Here is a 27032-nt window from a genome sequence, read left to right as displayed (position 1 = left end):
AACCTGATTAAAACAACCATCATCTTTGATGCCATCATTGACGGTGTAATCTTTTGTCCTGATCTCAGCATCCTATAGGCTGCCCACTTGCTGTACCGATGTATCATATCGACACATACATGCATTGTGCAATTTAATAGGTGATTTTATGAATAGGTATTCAGACAACAAAGGATTTCATATCTGTTATGTAAATCACATTGTAGGCTCTTCGAATAGAATGTCTTCAGGCGAATTTTGGTATTGCTGCATTTATTTGCTGGGTGTGTCGTTTGACTGAGCGATGTATGGCTATGATAATGTGATGAAGTCACTTGACATTTTAAGGTCTAACATATAACCTAACCTTACAAATTCTATGTAAATATTATGTACGAATTTTCACCAATTCTTAGCTGAGAAGCATCGGTTTTTATTGCAATATTGCAGATTAAAAAGTTATTGTAACACACAAAGATTTGAAATGTAGTTAATTTAGGTTAAAGGCATTACGGAGAAGCTTAACTTTTTTTAGAAGAATGTCTATTTGGGTGTACTTTAAATTATAACAGAAAGCTTATTTACATTTTTAAACTTATTCCGAGAAACTAGAATAAGTAAGTGCATAAAAACAAACTATAAAGTTTTAATTAGTAGTCGTCTTTCCATCTAAATATCAACAATGTGCACGAAATTGTAACATAAAATTCTTTCGCAAGATCGATTTAATTTTGATGCTCAATGGTCCATCAGTGATAAGGTCAATAAATGCAGCCACCATTATAATCACATTTCAACATATAATTTTGTGCTTAGTTAGAAGTAATGACTAAATTATGGCTACTTATTTCACGTCGCGTCGGTGTAAATGAGGCATGTGAAGTTTATGGCAATGCGATGGCCGGCGACCTTGACACGGGCGAGTGGAGAAAGTGAACCGACCGGTTGGTGGTTAGGCAACCCAGGTCGAGCGCCCATCTGCGAAGAGGTAGATATAAAACCACCCCAAATTGACGAACAATCGACGGCCCAAATGTATCGACTTCGGTTCATATCTGCAGAGTTCGCTAGTCCAATCAGCTTGGTCGATCCGCAGTCGTATATCTATTGTAACTGCTAACAAACAGCGATCTGGTAATTGCTAGCGAAGCCTATTATTACTCAAAGTAACAAGGTTAGCTTTGACAGCCAAAATTGTTAACACGATCACTTCACAAATCACTATAATTATGTTATTAACAAGTCAAGAGCACTAGTTGTTTTATTAGAATGAAAGCAAAATAAGTACATGATACAAAATTTTATTATAAAATAAACCTTAATCATAAAATTTTATAAGTTACAATAATATAAGAAATATATTAACTTTATTAAGTAATCATTGTCGTCTTTGAACATTGTATAGCGTAAATAAAATATTTCTACTTAACTAATAAACAGATTCAACTTTTTTTTAATTACCTAATAACTACTCCATGTTTAGTTGGTAGTTGATTTCGAATTATATTTTTCTCGTTTTGAATCATGTTTTAACTACTCTTTCTATCAAATTTAAAAAAAGACTTCGTTTACCGATATGTAACTACTAGTACTATTTTATAGATTTTTATACGTTAAATTACTCTTAAAATTATTCCTATATATGAACTTGAATTTTTATCACAATAGAAAAGCTATTTTAATAAATTCAGGTAGAACGGAAATAGTTATTTTATGAAGATAGGTCCATGTTTGTCAGGTCTGGCCTGCGGGGTTTCACTGGGCGGCAAGGTAGCGAGGTAGTCCAAGGCTTTCTGGATCTCCTCGGGGATTGGGGGGGGAGTTGGGAGGTGGGCGCCTTGTGGCTGGAAACCGTTCTCGTCTGCCAAGTACTGGAGGTGAATCACCTGGAATAGGAAAGCATTAAGTTATATAAAGTAAATATTAATTTTATGGCTGGTCTGGTTCACCGATATTGAGTACAATATCTTGTGATGTAATTAACAACCAAATGGATGGAATGCTTTCCATAGTCTCTCTTTTATCTAGGGTTCTCAGGCGTCCAGATAACGCCGGACACAGTTGGACATTTGATTGCGTGTCCGGCCAAAATAGTCCGGCATTTGTTAGGCTTATTTCACTTGAGTCAGTCACTTCACAAATAGAGTCTTGTGATCACGAAAGAGTGAGCGCCGTCTAATTAATGAGACTGATTCAGCATGGATTGGGTTATTTATGTCATTTATGTTAAATAATCAAAATAGCTTAGATTGATAGAGTACTATATTTTTGTTGTAGTAATACTGACCCAGGATTCGCTATCCTATCTTCATCGCTATCTAATCTTGCCTATCTATTTTATGGTATAGAGTCGTATTTTGCGGCGGAACCTAACAATTTGTCATCTGTACATTTGCTATATACACGTAAATATAACATACTGTGTCTGTAAATATAAACTTTTATTGAAGTATAAGCATTTTATACTCAATAGCAACAAAAATTATTTATTTGAATGTTTGTAAGCCCATCATACAAAATCTACCCACGGATTTGAAAGAAATTTGGCACAGGCCTACTTTTTGTTCTGGAAAAATGTATGGTTTCAGTCGGTTGAATAACAAAAGTAATTTCTGCCCGAACGAGGGCGAAGTCTAGAGCAAAAGCTAGTATAAAATAAATTTACCTGTCCATCAGGAGCCGTGTACTGGTACTGGCCTTGTGCCGTCTGGATCTCAGCGTCGGGCACTCCCTGGTTCTTCACGTAGCCCTGCTCCTCCGCCGATATTCCATTCCCAGTCTCATAACTGGGTAAAAGTAAGCAAAATATTTAAGTATGTAAAAAAATAACTAAGTAAAATATTAAAGGCTTTTAAAGTATTTTAAAGCATGAATTTGTAAAAAAGTAATTCTTATATTTAAAATATCGTTTTAGATATATTGCAATAAGCGCCTGCGCATAATGTATATTTATCGTATGCGAATGATACATTGCAATGTTAAAATCACGAGGCATGCAAGTAAAGAGAGGTGAGATTTCCTTTTAAATAAATTAGTAAGGAGAGTAGTCACTAAGTATAATGTTTAACTTAATCTGCTGGATGTAAAAATTTCCTTTTTAGAATATTATAGTAAGCTAAAAAAAATTGGTAGGATATACGTATTTATTTATAAAGATCTTGACATGATCTGGACTTTATCTATAAAGACTAATTTATTTTAATTTATCCTTAGTTTATTTAAAGCAGATGGGCCCCATTATAATATTTAATACACGCTTTAGCGACTTCCGTTGAAAAGTTCCTTTGTTTCCAGATGAAAATATTATAAAATAGCATGAGTCAAGTTCTATGTCCAATCTAATTACAGTCTCTTTCATAATGATATTTAAGATGAACGAGATCAATATTGGATGAAAATCTATGAGATGAATACCGCCCAGGTAAGTTATGTTCACGCTGGTTCGCTCTGTAAACAACTCGTGTGGATAAAACTTAGAAACTAATATAATACAATCTAAATTATTATTGTGTTTATAGTAATAAATATCATATATAATATAGTTTCTATTGTATATGGTCTTCTAGTTTCTCGCATAAAAATATTATGAAAAAAAAAAATCAAAATATCCCAATTTACCTCCACTTGTACGATCCATCATGATTGAGAATTTGCTCTTGACGTATGATTGGGATTGGTTCTGTGGTGTACTGCTGCTCTTGTGACCGAAGTTGAGGTTGTGCATGGGGGATGGGGCTCGGCAATGGCAGATGTGAGCGGGGGGTCAGAAACACGTGGGGGTGAGGGGGCGCGGACAGAACTTCTTGTCCATGAAACGTCTGGAAACTGCTCACATCAGCACGTGCGATGCCTATCACCGTGAGAACAGCTAACTGCAAAACAAAATCGAAGCGATACAGAAATAAAATTAGTAAGTACTATTTCCTCTAGTTTTCTTTAAACCCCTACTTAAATGAATACGAAAAATGGTCTTCTGAAGGTCAGAAACAGGAACTTATAGGATTCTATTTCACTCGTGTAACCAGTTTTACAAATGAGAAGATTTCTTATACCGGTCTTTAGGTGACAAAACAAAAATAACAAACCTCTGACCTAATCGAAAGATATAGCCATGGAGACACATTTTATTGCTTCCAGACTCATCTATTGAGTATTTTATTATTTTTATAAAATACTTAGTTACTGTACGTATGTATAGTCTATATTAGGCTTATATATTTTTGGCAGCTGTTGTAAGGCTAAATTAAATTTGTAATTTAACTTAGTTCTATATAACACAGTTTATTAACACAAAAACGACCACATCATTCTAAAACAGTGATAAGTATTTAAGTATGTAACAGTGATTAGGATTTGTGACTTTCGACCCTACCAAACATCTAACTCGTTAGAACTAGACATCCCTACAACATTTGTACACACACGTGATAGTAATATAGGCTACATAGTAAATTTGGTCGGTATTTGAATAATTCTTAAAACAAAATTATTATTGAAGCATTTTTCAATTTCGCTTGTCCAAACAATCATTAAAGCACACTTGATTGTTGCACCTCCGTTGTTTTATTTGTCACAACTTAAAAAAATCCAAAACTTCACTGACACTTACTAGACACTTCATTTTGAACTGCAGTTGAAAGCTGACTTGCGAAAGTACACTGAGAAATGATGCACTTCTGATGCACACCCCTCCGTATTTATACGAAAATTTTTGTTGCAATTACGCATCGGTGCAATCTGTGCGAAGTTTATGGATATGTTTATGACTAAGGACAGTGTGGGAGAGTCCCTTTTTTGGTAGTTATGGCATTGTCAATGTTTTATGAGGTGCCGACATTCAACGATCCCTTATTTCTTATCATTACATAGTATAAAACAAAGTCGCTTCGCGCTGTCTGTACCTATGTATGCTTATAGATCTTTATAATTACGCAACGGATTTTGATACGAGCTTCTTTTATAGATATAGTGATTCAAAAGGTAGGCTTGCTATTTGCTACATGAAAAACTTAGGTTTAAGTAAATGTGTGGGCAACATCGTTAACTATGGGTTGCACCCTCAACTTGGACGTTAACTTAAACAGAGAAAAACGCAAAGTACGCCATTTTGTGTAAACGTGTTTTGTGCAACTCACCCTATATATACGTAATATATTTTATTCCTAAACCAATGATTATATATTTTAAGAATAAAAAGTTGTAACAACATATTGTGAATATAACAAAAAACATATTACGCATTCCAATAGATGATACGTGGATGATACAAACTGATAGACTGACGTAAGCTCAGACTCGTGTAAAGTCTTCATTGGGCACTATTTTTAATAAAAAATCTTTATCGGTTTTCTAAAAAAAAGTCTGAACGCATGGTATTCCAAGGCTTTTATTTTTTAGGCAGGTAGCGTGGAGGAATTCGAATTGTTAATACCTACGTAGGTTAATAGTCGGTCTTTATGTAAAGTAGACAGAGTCGCATGCTCAAAACGTGTAGTTTCGTGTACAAAGATCTATGTACATATATGTTAAATGTTAATTTACAATATGTATAAAAATAATAAATTGTTAATGTGGTTGAAGTAAATCATCCGAAAAATTGATGAGCTTTTTTACTTTTGATGAGCTTAGAATAAACAAAAATATATATACAGCTGGGTGCTGTTTTACGCAAATAATTATTTACTATCTAGTACTATTATACTTCAACAATTGAAATAGAGTCAGCATTTACACACCCAGATTCAATACAAAGTAACTGGTGGCAAATAAAAAACATACCTATATATCTATATTAATTGACTATTTAAAAATATTATTGTTTTAACAATTTTATTCCCTAGCTATTTATGTCCCACTGATAGATAGAAGCCCCCAATAATTTATTTCGCGAATCCAAGTCTTTTCCCTCTATTCCTTGTCAAATGGCTTAAAATCATGTACCTATCTAAAAAAAAGGTATACTTAGTTTCTCACCTACCACCTATCAGTCTCGCACACGAAGCCCTTGAACCTAAAAACCTGAAACTTAGTTTCTTTCATGACTAAAAAGAACTCAAAAGGTCGTTGTTCAAAATTTCCATATAAAATACAAGGAAAATGGTCAAAACTTGAATTATTCTTAATTCAGTGAATCTTTCTCTAATCCTTGCATGTTCACAGTTCATATGAGGAACCCGCGAAGATCGTAAACCGTACAAAATTCGGCTGTGATTATACAATATGCCTGCCTGACCCATCTTCACTTTTTTGCACATTTCACAAGTCAACCATGAAAGAATATGAAGTGGTCCTATTCTAAGGCGGGACCACAAGTCATATCTCAATTCGTTGAATGATTTATATAAAAAATTGACAACAAAACAATTGTTTTTATCAGTAGACAGCTAAATATTTTAGGTAAACTCTTATGTAACACTTTGCCCGAAAGTGAACCTTAAAGCGCGGGAACATTGTTCGCGGATCTTGTTACAGAAAGCATAAAGGGCACAAAAATAAAGCCATGTACATTATTGTGATTTATTTTATGGGATTGCCCATCTTAACGTACACTGTAAAATAATTCAATTGAAGGAAATTTTTGTGAAGGAATAGATGGACATTTGTAACATAGTCAGGAAACATATGTCTGAATTCCATGAACATAAGATTAGAAAATTTAATATAGCTAACAACGCATTCTTTCTTAAAATTCGACGACGTAATTACGTTGTAGCTATTGTGTCTATATAATTACCATTTCTTATATTGTTTGTGAAGTTATATCTGTACTCTCACTATTATTTTGTTCAAACCAGTTACAGGTATACGCGTGTGACATACTTCAACAAGGCTTTTTTTAAATTATTGAAATTGCCTCATCAAGGCTCCCCATACAATAGCGACATCTCCCAGAGCTGATATTTGGAGACATAGATTCTATTATAGTAGGATATTTTGATGTAAATCAAATATTTTTTTAGTCAGTCAGCTTCCTAAAGACTAGAACTCGATTAGTGCTCTACTATGCTATGACATGATTGTATTATTTCACGTGTCCGGTTATATCCGACTTGGAATTAAATATAATGAGTTGGAACCGTGTCAAGCCCTCTACTTTTAGTCAAAAACTACTTGCCGAGAAAGAGAAAAGAAATAGAAAAATTTGTATATTAAACAACAGTCTAAACTTAAAACCAATAAGTATAAACGAATCTCATTCTTCACAGGCAATTTATAAAAAAAACTCAACTTTAAATATTAATAGAAAGGATCAATGCACTTGATGAAAACATGCACTATTTGTGTTTGTAGGATGATAGCATGCTCTCAATTTAAATTTTGCACACCCAAAGCCGGTGAAACATGTAGGTAGGAGTTAGTTTTCTTTTCAACACTACGAACGTGAACGAAGGAGATATAACACAAACATAAGCAGTTGACATAACTATAATTATTTCATTAGGAAAAGTAGTTTAATTATATATGAGGAGGGTAACCATATTTTCGGATATCAATCTTTTATTTATCTTTACAATGATGTGGTAATACATACGTCGTAAACTTCAGAAAATATTATTGACCTGCGTAAAATTCGATTTATCAGTACCTATATCTTCACAAAATTAAAGTAACGCCCTTGAGTAAAAAAAGCTGTGGAAGAAACAGGAAAATAATCAATAAATGGTAGCCATTTCGTTTAATTCAGTAATTACACTAATTCCATTAATTCTTATAACTATCATTTACATTTTTTCTTTACAATATTTAGTGTATTCATTTTGTTTCCTTCTTTGCTGTTTCTTTGTTAGCCTCCTTGATGTTGTTGAGACCATTGTTGAAGTTGTTGTAAGGATTGTACAGTGGATTGTATTTGGTCGGATCATAGGGGTATCTGGAGTCTAGAGGATACCTAGAGTTATAGGGGTATCTAGGATCCACAGGGTATCTGGGGTCATTAGGGTATCTCGGGTCGGTGGGGTATCTTGCGTCGTAGGGGTACCTGGGGTCGTAAGGGCGGTTGTATCGGTTGTTATAGAAGGGGTTGTACCTGTTATAGGCGGGGTCAATCTTACCGTCCACGAGAGGGACGGGAGGGATCACACCAGGGACTGGAGGGATAGCGGAAGGGACAACTCCTTTGCCGTCAGCGGGAATATGAACACCCGATGGTCTGAATCCTGTTAAACAATTTATTTTATTTTACATTTATATGATTCATATGCTATTGTTTTCTGTGTGCAACTTATTTCGCTTGTTTGAATTAGAATGCGGATCTAGCATAGTTCTTATAGATTGATACGGTTGCTGAACATGACTAAAGCTTTTTTACTATTGCTATATTAAAGCATATCCTAGAAACTATTTCATCAATTTCTTTTATAAAAACGTATAATGTAAAAAGTTTATTTCCAAAAATATATTGTATTTAAAAATATAAATCGTATAAAATCTTACCATTTTCGTCCGCGACGTAGCTAACCTGAATGGGAGTACCATCAGGGGCTACGTACGCGTAGCTGCCCTGGACAACCTGTAATTTTATATATAAGTTTTATGAAAATATCTTAATCTGTAAAGTAATATGACTCATGTTTGGCAAAAAAAAAATTAAATCTCAATTGTAACGGTACCTCTACCTACAGGTTAACTAAGCAATTTATGCTACAGCTTAATAAAGCTTAGGAATTAATTTTAATAGATGATAACATTTTAGATACTTTTCACTTCTAATCTATAGATTGGGGGCTGAGCCATAAAATATTAATCTTTCCACCTCTTATCACACTATTTTGAAGTTTTGTTTGTAGTTTAAATCTGACATAAATATCGACTAAATTGGTTCAGAAGTAGGTATGAGAGTTGAATTAAAGTGTAAGTATCAATTCAATTAAAGTATACCTGAGTGCCTTGAGGCTCGCCATTGTTGTCAATATATGCATCTTTCAAGAATCCACTCTCCTGCGCTTGCTTACCGTCAGCAGTCGTGAAGCTGTGATAAAAGTGTTTCACTGTATGTAGGACAGTAATATTACCAAAATATAAAAACCAAAATTTTATTTCAGTGCCTGCTGAAAAGCGTGTTCTAACTAATAATATAAATGCGAAAGTAAGTTTGTTGGTAACCTCTTCACGCCCTATCTATCCAGATAGGGCGTGAACTTACTTTAGTGTTAAACTTACTTCAGTACTTAGTTACTAACTACAGCAGGCAACACGCGTGTGATACCCTGGTGTTGCAGGCGTCCATAGGCTTCCGTAATCACCATTAGGTGAGATGCCTTTTTGCCTGCTTACTACATAAAAACGTATATTCATCCGACATCATTGGATTAGTGTGCTTATATTTTTAAAGTAGCTTTTACATTTCAAATTAAATTTTCTTAAATGAAAAAAATTACATGTACTCGTATGCAAAATTTCAAGAAGATTGGTTGAGTACCCACCCAACGGACTCGACGGATGAATATGTTTTTTTTGTAGTAAACAGGCAAAAAGGCATCTCACCTCGTAGTGATTACAGCAGCCTATGGACGCCTGCAACACCAGAGTGTCACACGCGTGTTGCCTACTGAATAAATCTCGCTAATATTAATACCTCGCTAATATTAATCGCTCGCTCGGTGGCGCAGTGGTAAAGTTCTTGCCACTGAACCGAGAGGTCCCGGGTTCGATCCCCGGTCGGGTCATGATGGAAAATGATCTTTTTCTGATTGGCCCGGGTCTTGGATGTTTATTTATATATGTATCTATTTATAAAATATAGTATCGTTGAGTTAGTATCCCATAACACAAGTCTCGAACTTACTTTGGGGCTAGCTCAATCTGTGTGATTTGTCCTAATATATTTATTAATAGGTTCAAGGAACTCACCTGTAAGAGTAAGTACCGGCCGCGCCATGATCATTTGTGTACGTCAGAATAGGAACCACAGGCCCAGCTTGCGGGTTGTAAGGATAGTTGAAGCGGTTGTTATAACCTGGGGGGAAAGACGTTGGGGTGAACGGACTAGGTGAGAAGGGAGTTGAGGGGAAGGGAGTCGGGAACGGGGTTGGGCCGACGGTAGGTAACGGCAGAGCTGGTGTTGGAGACGGCGACTGGCATGACGATAACGAGCAGAAGAGTAACACCAGCAATATTATGCGGTCCATCTGTGCCATAGACAAAGAAAAAAGTTACGAATTATCCGGTGCTATTTCCAATTTATTTTATAATAATATATTTTATTTTAAAATGTATTTATGTGCAATTAAATATGGTTAACGAAGATAGAATAGATTTAGAGTTATTTCAAATATTTAACTATTTCCAGCATGTAAATGTATTAATGTAACTTTTACAAGACTCTCACCAATATCTAAGAATAGTTTCCTTATACATTTTTGCATGTAAGTAGTTATAAAAACGTGTACACAAATAGTTTTTAACGTTTTGCCATTATTAGCTATTTCTACCACAAAAAGAGACTTACTTAATACCTTTTACCGTACAAGTACAGGATACTACTATATGTTGTATCAAAAATCAAGTTATTTTTACATATATGAAACTAAAGTCCTGTAATTACTTCTTTAATAAGTAAACGAAAACTCAGACGGTATTATTTAACGATAAATATGGTATTCTCTCGAACTTTGATAAATTGATATTCATATGCGTGGCCAAGCAACCGTGCATCTATACGGTCATTAAATTTAAATGACCTAACACGACTCAAGATGCAAAAAAATAATAACATGATATAAACATCTTATTACAATACATTTTATACATAATAATTAGCAATGTTAATCTATAATCTCTGTTGTTGTTGACTGATTATTTAAATATTGTAATAATTAATGTAAAAAATCCTGTTGGACTGTGAAATAACAACTATTAAATTGCAATTATTACATATAACAGAATACAACTAACATTACTATCATACCCTGTAGGATATGATAAGTATTAGTATACTGAGAAACATAAATACTGTATGAGTGTATAAAAAAAGAATTCAAAATTTGGTTTTGTCAATAATGTATAAGTACAATTAGATGCTTTTATAATAAAAAACTTAAACAAAAATAAAACCTATTCTATTAGCATTCTTTTGACAAATAGGTACTTGTCACTTAAAATAACAAAATATAATGGCGTTTTATTCGGAAACTTTTTAAGTAGAAAGCCCAATCGATCTGCTAGTATTGATTAAAGTTATTTGTATAAAATTTGTATAAATTGATCTTGTTGCGTGATGCATGAGTGAGCATGCGAAATCGGACAATCGGAAAATAAATTTCCGAATTTGGAAATTAAATAATAAAAAATCACAATTAGGTATTTGCCCAAATAATTAGTTTCGGTTCCAGACGTATGTAATCGTAATCCTCAGCACCTAATAACAGATGCACATATCTTTTTATTATTAATTAGATGAAATTGCAGTCTTATTAGATATAATAACCAAAACATAGGTATATGTAATAACAAACAATTACAATACATTGTAGTGTGTATAGTGTCACTCTGAATCTCACTCCGCTGAATATGTAAACTACTTTATTTTTAACACTGGTAATTAACGAATTAACCTAACCTTAATGAACAACCTCAACGAAACCAGTTGCACAGAGTACTCAATGTGCTACTGTTAGCGTGAGACCCGAATATTCCATTTATAGGTAGCAGGGTTGCTCTGTGCCGATATTTTTCGTTATGCCATCGTTCAAACGTGAGTTTCGTACACGTCTCTTTTACCCACCAGCTGTCATTAACCGAATTAAACAAGTATTCAGAATTTGTACAACACAAGATACAGACGATTTGCAATTTTAACCCCTAATTATGTTAATGTTACTTGCCACAACACATTGTTTTACTCAATTACGTTGCAGAATGTTACCTAGGTGGTCTTTACCAAGCAGAGTTTAGAATGCAAGAAGCCAGGAACGCTAATCATGTGTTCTTCATAGACTGATTGGAAAAGAAACTGCAAAGGATCTCTCGCCCGCTAACGATCATAGCGCTTGATACCTGGACATAAGGTTAGTTTTGTAATGTTTGTCATATTTGCTCTAAATAAACAAATTGAACGTTTTACCTGAATGAGCGTCTCCTTTACCGCCTTCTTCGACGATTGAAGCAGTCGTAACTCAATTCAATGACTTAATTGTGACGGCACGACGTCGCTTATGGTCACGAATTTACAAAAAATGCTTTATCGATATAATAGATACTATAGAGCATTTCGGTGTGGCTCCTTAGAACAGGACCACGCCATGCACAGTATTACAATGAGCACCCGTGAAACTGAAAGTTTGTGATTAAAAAGCTATAATTTGAATTCAAAATACAGGATTGGAGTAAAATCGCTGGCCTCCATCAAAGGATTTAAACATGAAGTAGAATTTGATAATAAGCGGCGGATCATTATTACACTCTGGAGTCGGCGCTGTACCTACATTATTTTTTCATAAGGCTTGTTTCCTGACAGGTTCACATTTACTCCTAACACTGTTGTATCACCCCTCACGAAGTCTATACACCCCTTTTCTCTAATAAACCCTTCATTCGTTCTTTCCTTGCTTCATCTCACAATTTCGGATTGGCCCTCGTCGTTCTTATGCCCCAGGTTTTACCTAATAACCTGCACATTAATTCAATATCCAACTAATTTGATGAACTTATCTTATTTTCATCATTACCAGATATATCACCTAGATGGATATCACTTTTAGCCACAGTTCGCTTTCGCGTAACTAACTTAATATAATAACAAACTTCTCTCAACTGTCTTTGTCTTGAATCTGTCTTATGTTCAATATTTCATGTATTTCTTCCTTCGTTGCTTACTCCCGTTGAAAGAAAACAACTCGAGAGGAATCCTTTACACTAACTTATTGTTCTCTTTAATTGTGTCTCTTCCTCATCTGCGCATATTCCTGAATTCGTTCGGAGCTGTGGCGTCGCAAAATCCAGGATCAGCGTAAAAAAAATAACGTTAAAATGTATGTAATTTTACAATCGCCGCCTTTCAGACGTCAGTCATCCTTGGGAATGCCAGTTGCTGCTTATCAGCTATCTAAACTATCTATATGTCCCATACACCTCGTATACGACATACACGGGAGGATATGGAAAGTCGTATTCTAGGGCGGAAGCACTAGTCACAAAAATGTAGCATACTATTATACTGTGATATGTAGTAATATATAGCTCGGTGAAATTGTAAAAGGCATTTCAAATATATTATGTAAGATTGCATATTGTGAAGAAGAAAAACTGCATTTATACAACCAACAATCAGCCTAAAAAAGAAGTTGAATGCTAATTTACAAATATATCCTACTTTCACACTTTACTTGTCACAACCAAAACATGTCAATCTAATAACGCATATGTATTTCAAAAGAGAACCTAGGCGTATCATTATACGCCATTCAACACCATTATTCATGAAAGAAGGTTAAAACGCTGTTTTTCGACATTAAACGCGATGATATAGATCTTGTTCACAAATTAAAGTGCTAAGAAACATCTGTGTGGGTTAATTACATGTGTTGAATATTTTTAACTAGTTACTGGGTCTATCTATATCATTACTACATTAATTGACTTTTTGTGGCAAGATACGTATTAATTAAGTAACATTCAGCAGACACCCAAATTGCGTAGGAGTATTGTTTATTATGAAGTATTTCTTTGTGTCGTGCTTAGCCTGTGATAATCTTAGACAATGACAATTGTATGATACTCGTCAGATCCACCTTCGACGCTTAGTATTTTATATCTTTTATAGTTAAATATATAATATTTTATAGTATTTGCTCGCGACTTTTAATGTTCGTAATAAATTCATCTAATCCCGTTCCGTAGGAATTACGGGATGTTATTTCTTAGTGCTCCCTTTTCAAGGATCCTACGTACGTACCACAACTTTCTACTCTTTTTTTAGTTAATTTCATAAATGGGCAAAGTCCCCGATTTTGGTACTTTTCTCGTGACTGGAAAATGTCCAGCGTTTTATTCATCCTTACATAGGTATTATAAAACGAAGTCCTCTGCCGCATTTGTCTGCCTGTTCGCAATTAACTCAAAAACGATTGCAAAATTTCACCAATAGGTAGATAGGTGATCCTGTGGTAGGTGTAGATGTATAATTTATTAAGTTTTTATCCGAGCAAAGCCGAGACGAACCGCTAGTTAAATATAAGTTGCACATTTTCCGCTCATTTTTATCGCATTTGGCTGTATTGAGCTAGCTGGGCCAAGAGTTATATATATAAATATAAGCGAAAATCAATAAAAAAAAGAATAAGTATAAAAAGTAACCAAGTATTACCGACTAAGTATCAAATAATTATTACTGACTGAACTCTATTTTATTTTGGTTAATACCAGTCAAAGAACCAGTCTAATAGCCAATTTGTGTGGTAGATCAAAAAGATTTTGACATATTTTGACATTTTCTTTGGAAACCAACCCAACTCTGTCTGTTATAACCATGGAATTCGTAAATACGAAGTACCTATTAAATCCATGGTTATAACCTATTTCCTCTCTAGTCTCTGGCTCTGTCGGCCAAATCTGCACATATAAATGTGCATTGTTAAAAAATACCTTGTATATGATTAAGATATGCGTTGTAAGAATTCATCAAGGCGCACCTTAAATTTAAACCTTTAGCAGAGACGCCCACCGTTCTATCTTCGACTGTGAGCTATGCGACATAAAAAGACCATGTGTTGAGGAACATAATGAACAGGGTCACGCTTGCATGCCCTCTTCGTAAACCTGCAGACTGTAGGCCTACTATCAACTTTAAATTGAACAATGCGGCATGTGAATCGTAACACACAGCACAGCATTTCTTTTATTTATTATTTAGTTACATAGCTATCTCAGGATTGTGACACTAATGTTTCCCTTCAATATTAGATATCATTATTAAAAATATTTAAATACTCATTATCAAATATTTTACCTATTCACAAAGTGACAGCTTACATCATCATTTGAAATTTAGTTTAGACAATGATAATAAACAATTTTCGGTAATACATGATCATTCTTTATTTTCAGTTTTTTACGATTTGTTTTATGTAGACTTTAATCCAACATTTTACTGCTGAATAAGGTCAATTTTCCTGTGTTGTTACTTTATTGGTAATAGTGGTTTTATATATAAGTCCTGTGATAGACGGACGTGTGAGAACAGACAGCGAAGCCTTTGTACTCTTATTAGGGCCCCGTAGACACACCTTTGGTCAGATATCCTAAAAATGAACAAGTTCGTACAAAATGGGCCATAAGTAACGTAAACCTTATAAATATCAAGGGTAGAAGATTTGATTTCAAAAAACCTCTCAGAGGAGCTCCTATCTACCTCGTGAGAAAACAAAAGGGCTTGGGTCAGGAATGAATGAAAAATTTGGTATCATTTGAAATCTTTATTTACAATTCCACATTCATGTATAAAAACGTAACAAAAATAACATAAAAGTACAAAAATATGGCAGTGTGAAATCTTGTAACGAGCAAAAACGGCCAGTGGCATGCTCTAAGGTTGAAACAAGATTAATCCTTAATTCTAGTGACTTATCAATCGTCTAATCGAATAAACAATAAGATTGCTTAGGGTTTATTCGATAGTCGATCGGAGTGGGGTGTTCACTTTCTAGCGGGTTTAGGGATGGAGTCACCTTCAGCGTGGAATCCGGTCTCGTCCGCGACATAGTTGATGGTCTCTGACTTGCCCTCGGGGTTCACGTAGGAGTAGGAGCCCCGGACTACCACCACCGTGTGAGGCTTGTTCTCCTCGTCGACGACTTGTTTCAATTCACCATTTTCGTTTTGGGTAATTCCATTTTCAGTTTCAAAACTAAAAGTAAAAGAATATTGTAAATTTAAAATGAATTTAATTAGATTGTCTTATTTGCAAAACATATTTATTGTAGACTACTTAGTTGCCCACGATTTCCTCGATTTAATGAGAATCGCATCTTTTATCATTAGAATCAAATATTTCAATAAGGTTTCTATCAGTCCCTTCATTAAAATAACTAGTTAAGTATTCTAGCAAATAAATTTTATTTTTTTTCTCATTAAAGCGAAGATATTACGGTCAATGTAAATTCTAAATAGTAATTGTGAGCTGTGAGCAGCTTTTTCCCTTTTCATAAATGAATTACCGAATGCACACACACAAAGGTGTGTCTGTGTGTATGGCGTTCCAGATATCATTCAGCATTTCCATGACATGAAAACAACACGGATATAGGCATGTTGAAATTACAAAAAATAAAAACATTAACATTATTCAACACAATGTTCAATGCTTCATTGTAATTCAAAATACCTACCTAATTAATATGCCTTGCCTGAGAAAACTGTAAAAAATATGTGCATAGTGCCAGGGCTGAATGTAAATTAAACATCAAATATTAATTTACCTGAATACGTAAGCACCCTCTGGCTGTTGGTCAAATTCGCTCCTCAGGATTTTCACGGGTTCCGCTGTATTGGAGGGAGCGGCGGGAGCGGCGACGGCGACGGCCACTAGGGCAAGGGCGACAAAGATCTGAAAACATCACTTTATTTGTAATCACTTTTACAACTCAACTTATTAAACAATTTCACTGTTTAAATCCCTCTTTTGTCCTAAAATCAAATCAATTTTTCTAAAATTAATTTGAAGATAGAAAATAAACAAATGAAAACGTACAATTTTCATTTTGAATTTGGTGTACGTCGGTGGCTGATGAGCGACTGATGCTAAACTGCTCATGGCAAAATCTTTTATACATTTCTCCGTCTTCTAACGTAATGTCAGCGAACAAACATACGATGTCGATATTCCGGCTCCCTGATTCGGTCATCGATGACCACGAGTACATACACAATTTACATACGAATAGGTATCATATTGCATACAGTCCACTTCTGGTAAGCATGTGTGTGTATCGCAGCTATTTGAAGGTTCTCTTTATTATTTACTTATTAATTTGTCACCAACATTTATAATGCCTATCGGGTCAAGGCGATGACTTATGAAAAATTGGTACCTAATGATAATTAAGTAAAAATAGAGTTGTCATTTGTTACAATCCTAATAAATGTCAAAAACAACTTCTACTCACATACGAATTGTAATTGACGACAATATGGCATACGAATATTGGCAATTGACGACCTCGGTGGCGCAGTGGTAAAGTGCTTGCCTCTGAACCGAGAGGTCCCGGGTTCGATCCCCGGTCGGAGGCGGGCATGAGGACCATTAGGTCACAGAGGTCGTCGTACTTTATGGAGTTCCTCCTCTGACATTTCAATAATATGTCATGTACCCATGGAATTAGTAGGTACTCCGTACAACGAAGTACTTACTAAATGCATGAACCTACCAAAATTGTTCTATTTGAACGTAATTATTTTTAATCACACATATTTGCAAAATAAATTGACCTATGATATTTATATAATACATATTTCGTCGTCACATATTGCATTCATTTATGCACGTACACATACACTAATCTCACAATTATTCTTACATTACTTAAAATATTATCTATTTGTATTTGTGTAATGTATGAATTCTTTATATAAACAAAAAAATTGTGTCCGTCTATTTACAAATCATCCTGCTCACTTATCCACCCTCCACAATTATCCACCCTCTTTGTCACAACCGCTGAGGACAACTGCAGTAACTGCTATTAATCGGTATTAGTAGGTAATCTGATATGAAGTATTTTCATTTCATTTTCAGTAAATCAAGTATTTTCTATCATCACTCACATCACATCGGAAAATCGATGAGCAAATCAGGAGGAACCAAATACTGAGCTCCAGTCAGAAAGGTCAGCAAAGAAAAAATATAAAACAACATTATTATACTTAGATGATTAAAAATAAAAAAAGTATGGACCAAACCCGTCCTAAAGTGGTGTGCTCTTAACCTTTCCAGAGGTCAGCTCTATGTAACATGACATGAAATTACTATTCAAGGCCACTGCGTTCTGGTTGGGTACTTTGTTTCAGGTTAGTCTACCGAAAGTCTGGAGTTTGGTAATAGTAATTTTTCAAGTGTTATATCAATAGGTACATTCTCATCAAAATCGGTCAGACGAACATTGATTATTAACCACAACCCTGAATTCGTTCTGTGGATGGGTCAGTGCACATTTTTAGAACAAGTTTAAATTAGAAAATGTTAAGTAATATTCAATATTCTGTAACCTCGAACGTTGAACTCTTTGTCCGGATTTTTCTTAAATCAACGACGTAAACTCCTAAATTATTGTTAGGTATTCGTAATTCCTGTCATTCCAATAGTAGTAGGTAGTTACTTAGGTGGGAAATATTCCAGAATATTTCGACATGTGTCCCTAAAAGACCCTTAATCACTTTAATTTATTATATACCTACACATTACTAGCGGCCCGACCCGGCTTCGCTCGGGTAAAACCATAGTATAGGTAAATTATACACCTAAACCTTTCTCAAGAATCAACATCTATTGGTGATAACCGTATAACAATCCGTTCATACATACAGACAGGCGCGACGGCGACTTCTCACATTGGGGACCATAAATTCCTAATTAAAAACCAGCATAACATGACCTTTCACTCTGATAGGCCAAAATTATCCTGCATACTTAAGGACGATTTTCCTTAATATTTATACTGCCCCACTATCGCGGAACAGTCGCCGAATGACTGAGTAGGTACCTCTTACTATACAAACTAGGCAACGTTAGTGCATTCGCGTTAGCATCTGCCTGAGTTCAACGATAGTGTGGAGCCGGCAAACGATGTCGACTGCCATCCTACCGTGAAGTTTATTATCCCGTGCATCCTACTGCTCATTAAGCCCGTACCTATGGCCATTACCCTTTTAACCAGCTTTCTGAGTGTCGACATATGTACAACAATGTTGTTAAATATCGTGATTTATATCATTCGCTTATTATCTTATTAAATCGTATGAAGCCAGATACCTGTTTTAAACCGTAAATACTTAAGTAGTACTCAAGAACATACCTACTTTTAATGTATCAATTCTAATATTTTGATTTGTAGCCGCAAAAACCATTCCAATAAAATGCTAATTAGCATTTATGAGAAGATAAAACAGGATGTCGGCGTTTCAACCAATACAAAACGCTTCGGATTCAAATTCATACATTTACATATAAATCTTGTTCGCAATATTTAAACTTATATTTAAGATAAATAAAACTAATTTTTATCAAATCGTATTTATTACAAAAAATAAATAAAGCACTCAAACATCACCAAGTTAATCGCATGACATGATCAGTCTTTCTCTTGGAAGACTTTATGAAACCAAGGAATTGCAACTCTGCCACGGCGCGATTGAATCGTACACTGAAACAAGAATTTAACGCTTTATCATTTAGCATACCCTAATTTAAAGGACTTTTTGTTTACCGTGAAATTGACAAACAAAAACATTGAATAAACTATAAAATGAAATAAACGTACTGCACAGCGGTGTCTTCTTGGCTGTCGTCGGTGTCTACGTCGGGGCGTAGCACCGCCGCGAAGGCCTGCAGCCAGTCGAACAGGTTGATGAGCTTCCCGCACTCGCGGTGCAGCTTGTACGCCGCGCACACGTCCGGCAGGCTGCGGCCCACGCTGTCCGCCGACGGCAGCCGGCAACACGAACACTGGCGACATGGTTAAATAGGCGTTGATGCTAAATTTCAAAAATAGATTTCAGCTAATTCAAATGTAGAATGTATACAGTAAATAATGGCTAGTCAAGCAGACTGATTTATTTTTAAGCGCTTGCAGACTGACTGGCAAAAATAAGACGTAGGTTGGAGATTCTTAACATTCCTAAACTGAATAGTTGAGATAAATCTATTAGTTATCGCGATACTCTTAGTTTTCGCCATAAATTGTAAGAAATTGTCAAAAATGTGATAAGTGTGCAGGAAGCGCCTTGTGAACTTTGATAAAAGATTTTACAAGACTCCCTCTCTCGATCAATCTGAGCATTCTCCGCGATTGTTCGTCAGCCGTTGAGTGTCAAAACTCGCACAACTCGCAAACTTCGCATGATCTTTCGCATCCCTATTTGTCAGACCGTTCACACGCATAGGCATAATAAGTACCTGCAAGTAATGCACGGGGTTGGTGAGCGCGGTGTGCAGCGCAGCGCGCGGCGCGCCCAGCAGCCGCGCGCACACGCGCCCGCGCGCGGCCCAGCGCAGCTCGTGCAGCGCCCGCGTCGGCGGCGGCTGCAGACCCGCTGACAGCGTCTCCTCTAGGTAGCTCACGAAACGAGACCGAACCATCGAGAATTCCGATTGCACTTTGTCTACGCGAGTGGCTTTTAGTAATTTCTGAAATCATTAAATTTAAATATGTTTATGTTATTATTCTTTTGTAGCTTCTGTTTGCCCGATAATCTTCCAAACAAATAAAATAAAAATTATTGGGTGTGTTGCATAATGGCCCAAAAATATTATTATATATTATACTATGACATTGCATAATTCACTAAGCAGCTCATTCTCTATTGTACCGATGACATGACCACAATTTTTAAATATTAAATAGAAGAAAATCAGTTTTTATCCGACTCATTCGCTTCCGGTCACCCCATCCTGGGACGATTTAGTAACCAATTTGTCATACACAAAAATGGTTTCGATTAGTCAAGATGCTTTAATGGCCAATTTTGGTTCTGATTTGTCAAGCAATGCAAAAGTAATGTCAACCCAAAAAAGTTTTTATTTAAACAAAAAAACTAAATCAAAATTTCAAATAATTATGTTTACCTCCTTCAATTTGTACCTGTTTCCCGGTACATTTTCCACTTCATTTTCATCATCAACGACTTCGGATATGACACTGCATTCTGTGCTAGCATTCTCAATTTGCCTCGAAAACATCATTAAATGCACTCTGATCGCCTTTACGAAATTTTCTCCAGTGTCGTGGTTTATAACAATGTTATCCACATTGCTTTTGCTTGGAGTAGTTCGTAGAGGCTTGACAGGGGACACCACTTGTAAGGCAGTATTGACTATCTTCAAGGCGTTTTTGATACTATCAACTAATTTTACTTGAGATTGAAAGTTGATCAGTTGCATACATTCCTTGAACGCTTGTGTACTAGTCACGTTTTCCTGTGCACATTTTGTATAGATTTCGCGGACCTTAAAGTAGAAAGACAAATTATTACGTATTTTGTAATTTGTAATGTTCTGTTCGAAATCTATTTTCGAAAATAACAGCATAAAAATACTAACTTTTAGTTAGTTTCTTTTTTTACAAAAATGTAATTTTTGATACTAGCTTTTATTTGTTGAATTCTATGCGTGGCAAAAAACGTGCTGTGGGCGAAGTGCAGGTTTGCAATTCTACTTCTCGCCATCAAATCGATTCGAAGTGAGATGCAGCGAACCAATCTCATTGCAGTGTGGTTGTCGTTGAGTCACAATGGTGATTGGTTCACTGAGTCTCATCCCCTCTGGTATAGTAAACCGTTGAGGAGTTCTCTTGCCATCATAATGTCATGGGAACTGAAGCGGCGTGGAAATTTCAAGTAAGTGCATGCGGAAGTAGGTGAAATTTAACTAGCAAGATTCAAAGAAGTAAAAATAATTTAAAGCTGTAATGTAATAATATTACCGATTTTCCTAATAAATTCTTTGGAAGATCCTTTACAAACGCGAGCAATATCCTCAAACACGTGTAAAACGTGTAAATATAATCTTGAAGTATATTAATTTCGCTACAAAGCACTTCTCTAAAGAAGGCGTCATCTTCAAACAAGCTGATTCTGGTCTGGCAGTCCTCCTGTGACTCCAAAAACGGTCTGAATGACATCAGTTGCCGGATGTTTTCCAGGTCTTCAGTAGTTAGCTTCGTAATAGCCTCTTCTATTTTGCTGCGTTCACAGCACAACGTCTTTGTGTTGTCTCCGTAATAGTGGTCCATCATGCAATACTGTAATTACAGAAATAATTTAATTCAATACACCACCAATTCAAAGTATCTCTACTAACTCAAGTCCCACCATTATTATAAATGAGAAAGTTTATATTTGGGCGAAAGATTTTATTTTTCTGAAATTTAATTGGTTAACGGGTTGGATGTAACCAGGAATAGCACATACATTTTATCCCGATATTTTTTTTGTAAGACTTGTTTTACAACAGTTACAATACATTTACTGTACTATCGCTATTAATCTTTAGGGAAAATTGGGCATCACTTCGTCGTATCAAGATGTTTACATCTTTTCAATTGGTTATGAAGAAAGAGCAGCTCAATATATTTTTTTTTCAATTTTCAATAGGACGCCATCTAAAACCAGATTAATATTTACCTTAATACTTTGGATTAGACCAGTAACCGAAAAATCGTAGAATAAGAACACATCTGTTAACAGTTCAAAAGTTTTGGCTGATAAGTGGAATGGACTAGTGTGAGTTAGAAATATGTCTTCCAGAACCTGAAACAAAACAGTGAATGAAATTTCCTTTTTGTAGCCAGTTATGAAAATGGAACCAAAGGGGACTGAAATACTAATTATTCTATAGAAAACAATGGCACTAGTACGCACAGTGGTTGAGCCCTTTAGTACTCAATATAACATTGGCGTAGCATAGTAGTGTAAGAGTTATTTTATGTAATTTTTTGAAATCCCCAAAACCTAAAACCTGGCTTTGTCCATGTAACTAATTTATAAAATTGAGAACCAAATTATAGTTTATATTTTAGGCTACTAACTTGCTGTATCAGTTTTGGCTAAAAGGAAAAACAGTTTTATAAGATGTCTTTATTTTCATTCTCCACTTTATTTTGATGCAGCACTGTTTCTTGTCTAAGAAACACTGCTGCATCAATTTATATTATATATTTTCCCGAAGGTTAACATTACATACTTGACCTTACATAAATGACCGATGAATCCGGGTTAGATCGCTAGTATTCGATAAATAAACAATATATTTACTTGATTCATGTACACTGGCGACGCCTGTGAATGGAAAACCTTAATCAGCAACTTGGACGAAACGTGGTACGGGAATGACTTGTGCAGCGCCGATACCGACGTGGCTACGCCGAACACGAACACCAGCGGCAGCGACGGCACATACGAGCTGGGACAAAATTATACACATCATCTCAAAACCTTATTCCTAGATTCGGGACCGTTTTCTTATTAGTAAATTACGGCAACTGTGTCCAATAGAAGACTTTAACAAATACTCGCTGCATAGGCTATGTGTCTTAGTCGCCTCGTACAGTATCCACAGGAGGTACCCTATTCTAAAACGGAACCACATGCCACAATCTATGTACATATATTATGAAGTAGTTATTTTTAATGATATTTGGTAAACAGGTAAAATAGACAATGGATAATAGAGACTTTTCATCCCAACAAATAAATAAAATAATTGAATATTGTTTACCTTGCGATCATAACAAAATCTTGCAGTACATTACAATTGAAACTCTCAAAATCAGGTATAATAATAACCATAGATCTGGAAGACATACTTCCATGTCTTTTTTTCCTTGGAGATTGTCCCAAAAACTGAGAAGTATACCATTGTTTTAGTGTTTTGAATGTACATTGATTTTTCTTCAATTTCTTAGTCCCTTTTAAGTCATCATCTTCTTCATCAATGCTCTCCTGGAAAATTGGTTTCCGATCATCAGTTTAAATCACTAATATTCCATTATCAACAACAATGTGAAATTGTATTGGCCCTCCCAAATTAAGCAGAGTTGACATGCACTAAATTTAAAGTGTTTGTGAGTGAAGTGACATATTATTTGTGAGTGTATATTATCTACTCAATCATACTCAACTTATTCTAATTCAAATCAATAAGGTCGAAATTCGTATGCACTCATGTGTAGATACTAGCATTCATGTCAGGTCAAAAAAACAGGCACACAATTTATCTAATCTTAAATGTAGATATAACTATACATGGCTAAACCTCAAGTCACCTAGCTAGGTCTAACTGAACATATGCCTAGGTGAAACAACTGAGACCAGCTGCACCCTGTACTGACCAATTTCTCATGTCCATGTATGAGCTGCCACACCGTGTTCTCAACAAGATGTTTGACTGTAGGTGCATCTTGTGAACTTATCATAGCAATATGAGGTGTAACTTCTTCCCTGCAACATGTTAAATTGACAAGGTTATTTGCTGCAAATATTAAGCATGAAAATTCTCAAAGGCATAGAGGTATGCCAATGTTGCAAATAAACTTATCATTATATGGTATCAAATAGTACTAATGAATATTCAGCTTCAATTTTGAACAACAATTCGGCCAAAATTTTCTAGCCATCAATATAGTTCTTTACATAAATAAATAACTTTTTTACGTATGTTTTCTGGCAAGAACAAGAAGCCAGGCATGTGGTTCCCAAATGGTTTTTTCTCTGTTGAAAAACACTACAAGCCGAAAAGTTTGGTTTTTGTCAAAATTACAATTCCATTGTTTTGGATGAACACTAGAAGGTGGTTAGGACAATCTCTCTCATAAGAAAGTCTCTGCAGCCATTGATCATTGAAGCCCAGGGTCCTTTTTTTTAAGACAATCTGCCTGAGATTGGAAGTCACCAGGTTTTGTGTGTGTGGTTTTAGGCACATGAGCTAACTGTTGAAAACTTTCTAAGAAAACCTACACAATTTGTTTACTATTGAGTACTAGATACTGTTTAGATAACATGAATAAAATCTGTCAATAGTATTGGCAATAACACACTTGATCAGATAAGAAGGATGAACACTTGAATCTAACCTTATTTTATCAATCAATGCTGCAAACTGAGAGAAATGGTCTGGTTGATTAACACCAGTCAAAAGAGTAGCACTTGGTATTATTGTCTCCAAACTGTCAGATGTTTCCTGATTATGAAATGATTTGATGTAATTGACTATGTCATTCAGCAATGTGTTATATGTTCGGTGCTGGAGATTCTGTAATGATAAATAAAAAATTATGGAGAAGACTAAATATTTCTAAATCCTCAATGACATTGTTTGTTCTCACTTATCACACCTCTACAAATTACTTACTGCTCTGGCTCAATGACCCCTAAATACAGTTTATGAATACAGTGTAAATATTACATGTATGGGCAGGAAAAAAGTCAGGGTTTAAAAAAATACAAATAATGTAATAATGTAACTTTTGTAATTTCCTAAACTATTTACTTCTAGAAAATAATACAAACTAACCTTTATTTCATCTTCAATTATTTTCCAATTTCTCTTAAAAGCTACATACCATGGTTGTTTACCGAAACTTTTTTCAAAAAAATTCTTGTTTTGGGTTTTCTTCTTTGGGTTTTTTACTTTTTTAAAGCCATTTTTAAACAAAAACACTCCCTGAAAATAATAATTTAATATTCATTTATTAAATACTCTAACATACCTAGAAAAATAAATAAATAATGAGATGAAAAAACATTGATGTTGTAAATAATCTTGATAAAGAGCTATTCATGCTATACACTACATAAACCAAATAATAAATTAATAAACCCTCCTTGTGTTTATTATAAGTACAATGCTGTTAACCATGATCATTACAAATAGTAGATAACACACAAATTCTAACACAACTTCCTGCTCTGGATTCCCAACGTTTGGTATTCATACTATTATACACTGTAAGCTTGATTGAAATTGCTAGTTCAGCAATAACCTTGTCAATTTTAACAAAAGTTTATATCCTTACCTTTGATACAGAAACCGTTGATTCCATTGTATGCTTAGCGCAGTTATTATGATTAAATTCCACATGTGATACTTGATGATCCTGTTCTGAGAGTTCTGGACTAACACGAAAGATTTATCACATATGCTGACAATAGTTTGATGAGATAGATAGTATCTTGAACAATTAAAACAAAAAAATATCAAATAAGTTAATTATGAACAACTAATGTACAAAAAAGAAATAGGTAGGTAAATTAAATAAATAAAAAAGTAAAGTTTTCCACACAGTACCTACATACAAAAAACTGACTGATATGTCACTCACAATAATGTCAAAGTCAAATGCACACAATTTTAGCGCCAAAAATATCGGCAGGGATACCAATGTATGAAAACAAAAGGAAAAAAAATACAGCTTTTGTATGTTTCCGGCTGTTTTGGGGCTGTGAAGCCCGGGGTTTTAATATAATATAGTTTTGATTACGAAAGTAATTATTTAAAAGAGCATAACATAAACGGCAAAATTTAAATCAGTACGTGTCTTCTCATGTATTGTATTTAATAACACACATATCTCTTTTTAACATTATCGAAATGGAAGATATGGTGTATATAATAGGGAGTATTACTGCACATTTATCCCGCCAGAGTACAGCACTATATGTTAGGTACACAAAAGCATTGCCGCCTTTTGCTATGTCGATTAAAACGTTTATTTTAAAGTACTTTATTAATTTCTAGAGTACGTTATGTAAGCATTCGTTTGTGAAAATATACAACAATGTAGAATATTCGGGTGCCAAAATATTGGGAAAAATAGTTTTCCATAAAATAAAATAAAATAAACTTCGAAGACGATATGGGATGGGATATGGGATACACCTCATGCTGTAAAATTATTGAGCCAGTAAACGGTTGAAAAGAAGCTAGAAACACTTCACACGTGAAGACTTATTAAAATATGGACTTCCTACAGGTAAGATCTTCAGTCAAAATCAAGTTTATATCAATTTATGACCACAGATTATTTTCAGGATAAAATCTGCAACAATATTGAAAATTGGCGCTTTTTGCCTCCATTGGCAATGTTTGTGTGCCTTAGTGCCAGTAGTGCCACCTGCGCTGAGCTTTGCGTAATATGCCCTATTTTCTCTGTCTACGTCAAACCCGTTGCTCTTTTCATTTTTCGACATATATAGATTTAGAAGGGCACTGCGCGCTTTGTTTGAATGGTATTTGACGTGAAAAATAATAACGTACTTCTGTATTCAAAATAGGCCCCGTCCATTTTGAATACTGAAGTACGTTAATTATTTTAGGGTAATGTAGGTATTACGTAAATACTTCGATATAC

The 27032-nt window shown here is 34.9% G+C and overlaps 3 protein-coding genes across 3 annotated transcripts; all 3 read right to left on the bottom strand.

The window, feature by feature from the left end:
* Window positions 1–805: 805 nt before the first annotated feature.
* Window positions 806–11597, bottom strand: LOC128670910 (uncharacterized). The gene is made up of 9 exons (XM_053746929.2): window positions 11537–11597; window positions 9829–10106; window positions 8857–8947; window positions 8413–8488; window positions 7738–8135; window positions 4589–4699; window positions 3598–3851; window positions 2645–2765; window positions 806–1865 (listed from the first exon to the last, which is right to left on the bottom strand). The coding sequence occupies exons 2-9, from the start codon at window positions 10104–10106 to the stop codon at window positions 1686–1688; spliced, it is 1509 nt and encodes a 502-aa protein (XP_053602904.1). The 5' UTR covers window positions 11537–11597; the 3' UTR covers window positions 806–1685.
* Window positions 11598–15374: 3777 nt separating this feature from the next.
* On the bottom strand, window positions 15375–16816 carry LOC128670846 (larval cuticle protein 1-like). Its single transcript, XM_053746854.1, has 3 exons — window positions 16664–16816; window positions 16392–16519; window positions 15375–15820 (listed from the first exon to the last, which is right to left on the bottom strand). Exons 1-3 carry the CDS (start codon window positions 16724–16726, stop codon window positions 15610–15612), a joined length of 402 nt encoding a protein of 133 aa, XP_053602829.1. The 5' UTR covers window positions 16727–16816; the 3' UTR covers window positions 15375–15609.
* A 2369-nt stretch (window positions 16817–19185) lies between these two features.
* On the bottom strand, window positions 19186–25995 carry Orc3 (Origin recognition complex subunit 3). Its single transcript, XM_053746897.2, has 12 exons — window positions 25698–25995; window positions 25196–25345; window positions 24756–24934; window positions 24015–24123; window positions 23402–23625; window positions 22939–23086; window positions 22309–22434; window positions 21609–21926; window positions 20753–21133; window positions 20084–20314; window positions 19449–19633; window positions 19186–19331 (listed from the first exon to the last, which is right to left on the bottom strand). Exons 1-12 carry the CDS (start codon window positions 25722–25724, stop codon window positions 19235–19237), a joined length of 2175 nt encoding a protein of 724 aa, XP_053602872.1. The 5' UTR covers window positions 25725–25995; the 3' UTR covers window positions 19186–19234.
* Between the last annotated feature and the right edge of the window lie 1037 nt (window positions 25996–27032).

The sequence above is a fragment of the Plodia interpunctella genome, chromosome 6, assembly GCF_027563975.2.
Source record: "Plodia interpunctella isolate USDA-ARS_2022_Savannah chromosome 6, ilPloInte3.2, whole genome shotgun sequence".
Lineage (NCBI taxonomy): Eukaryota > Metazoa > Arthropoda > Insecta > Lepidoptera > Pyralidae > Plodia > Plodia interpunctella.
The sequence above is the reverse complement of the archived record's forward strand: the minus strand, read 5'-3'. Positions and strand labels throughout refer to the sequence as shown.

Coding starts and splice junctions, on each gene's coding strand:
- LOC128670846 (XM_053746854.1), bottom strand. CDS start 16,726: ATGAGCAGTTTAGCATCAGTCGCTCATCAGCCACCGACGTACACCAAA. Junction 16,520..16,663: donor CCAAATTCAAAATGAAAATT/GTACGTTTTCAT, acceptor TGATGTTTTCAG/ATCTTTGTCGCCCTTGCCCT. Junction 15,821..16,391: donor GAGGGTGCTTACGTATTCAG/GTAAATTAATAT, acceptor TTTTACTTTTAG/TTTTGAAACTGAAAATGGAA.
- Orc3 (XM_053746897.2), bottom strand. CDS start 25,724: ATGGAATCAACGGTTTCTGTATCAAAG. Junction 23,626..24,014: donor TACATGGACATGAGAAATTG/GTCAGTACAGGG, acceptor CCAATTTTCCAG/GAGAGCATTGATGAAGAAGA. Junction 21,927..22,308: donor GTCTAATCCAAAGTATTAAG/GTAAATATTAAT, acceptor CTGTAATTACAG/TATTGCATGATGGACCACTA.
- LOC128670910 (XM_053746929.2), bottom strand. CDS start 10,106: ATGGACCGCATAATATTGCTGGTGTTACTCTTCTGCTCGTTATCGTCA. Junction 8,948..9,828: donor GCCGGTACTTACTCTTACAG/GTGAGTTCCTTG, acceptor CTTTTATCACAG/CTTCACGACTGCTGACGGTA. Junction 8,489..8,856: donor GCGAGCCTCAAGGCACTCAG/GTATACTTTAAT, acceptor ATAAAATTACAG/GTTGTCCAGGGCAGCTACGC.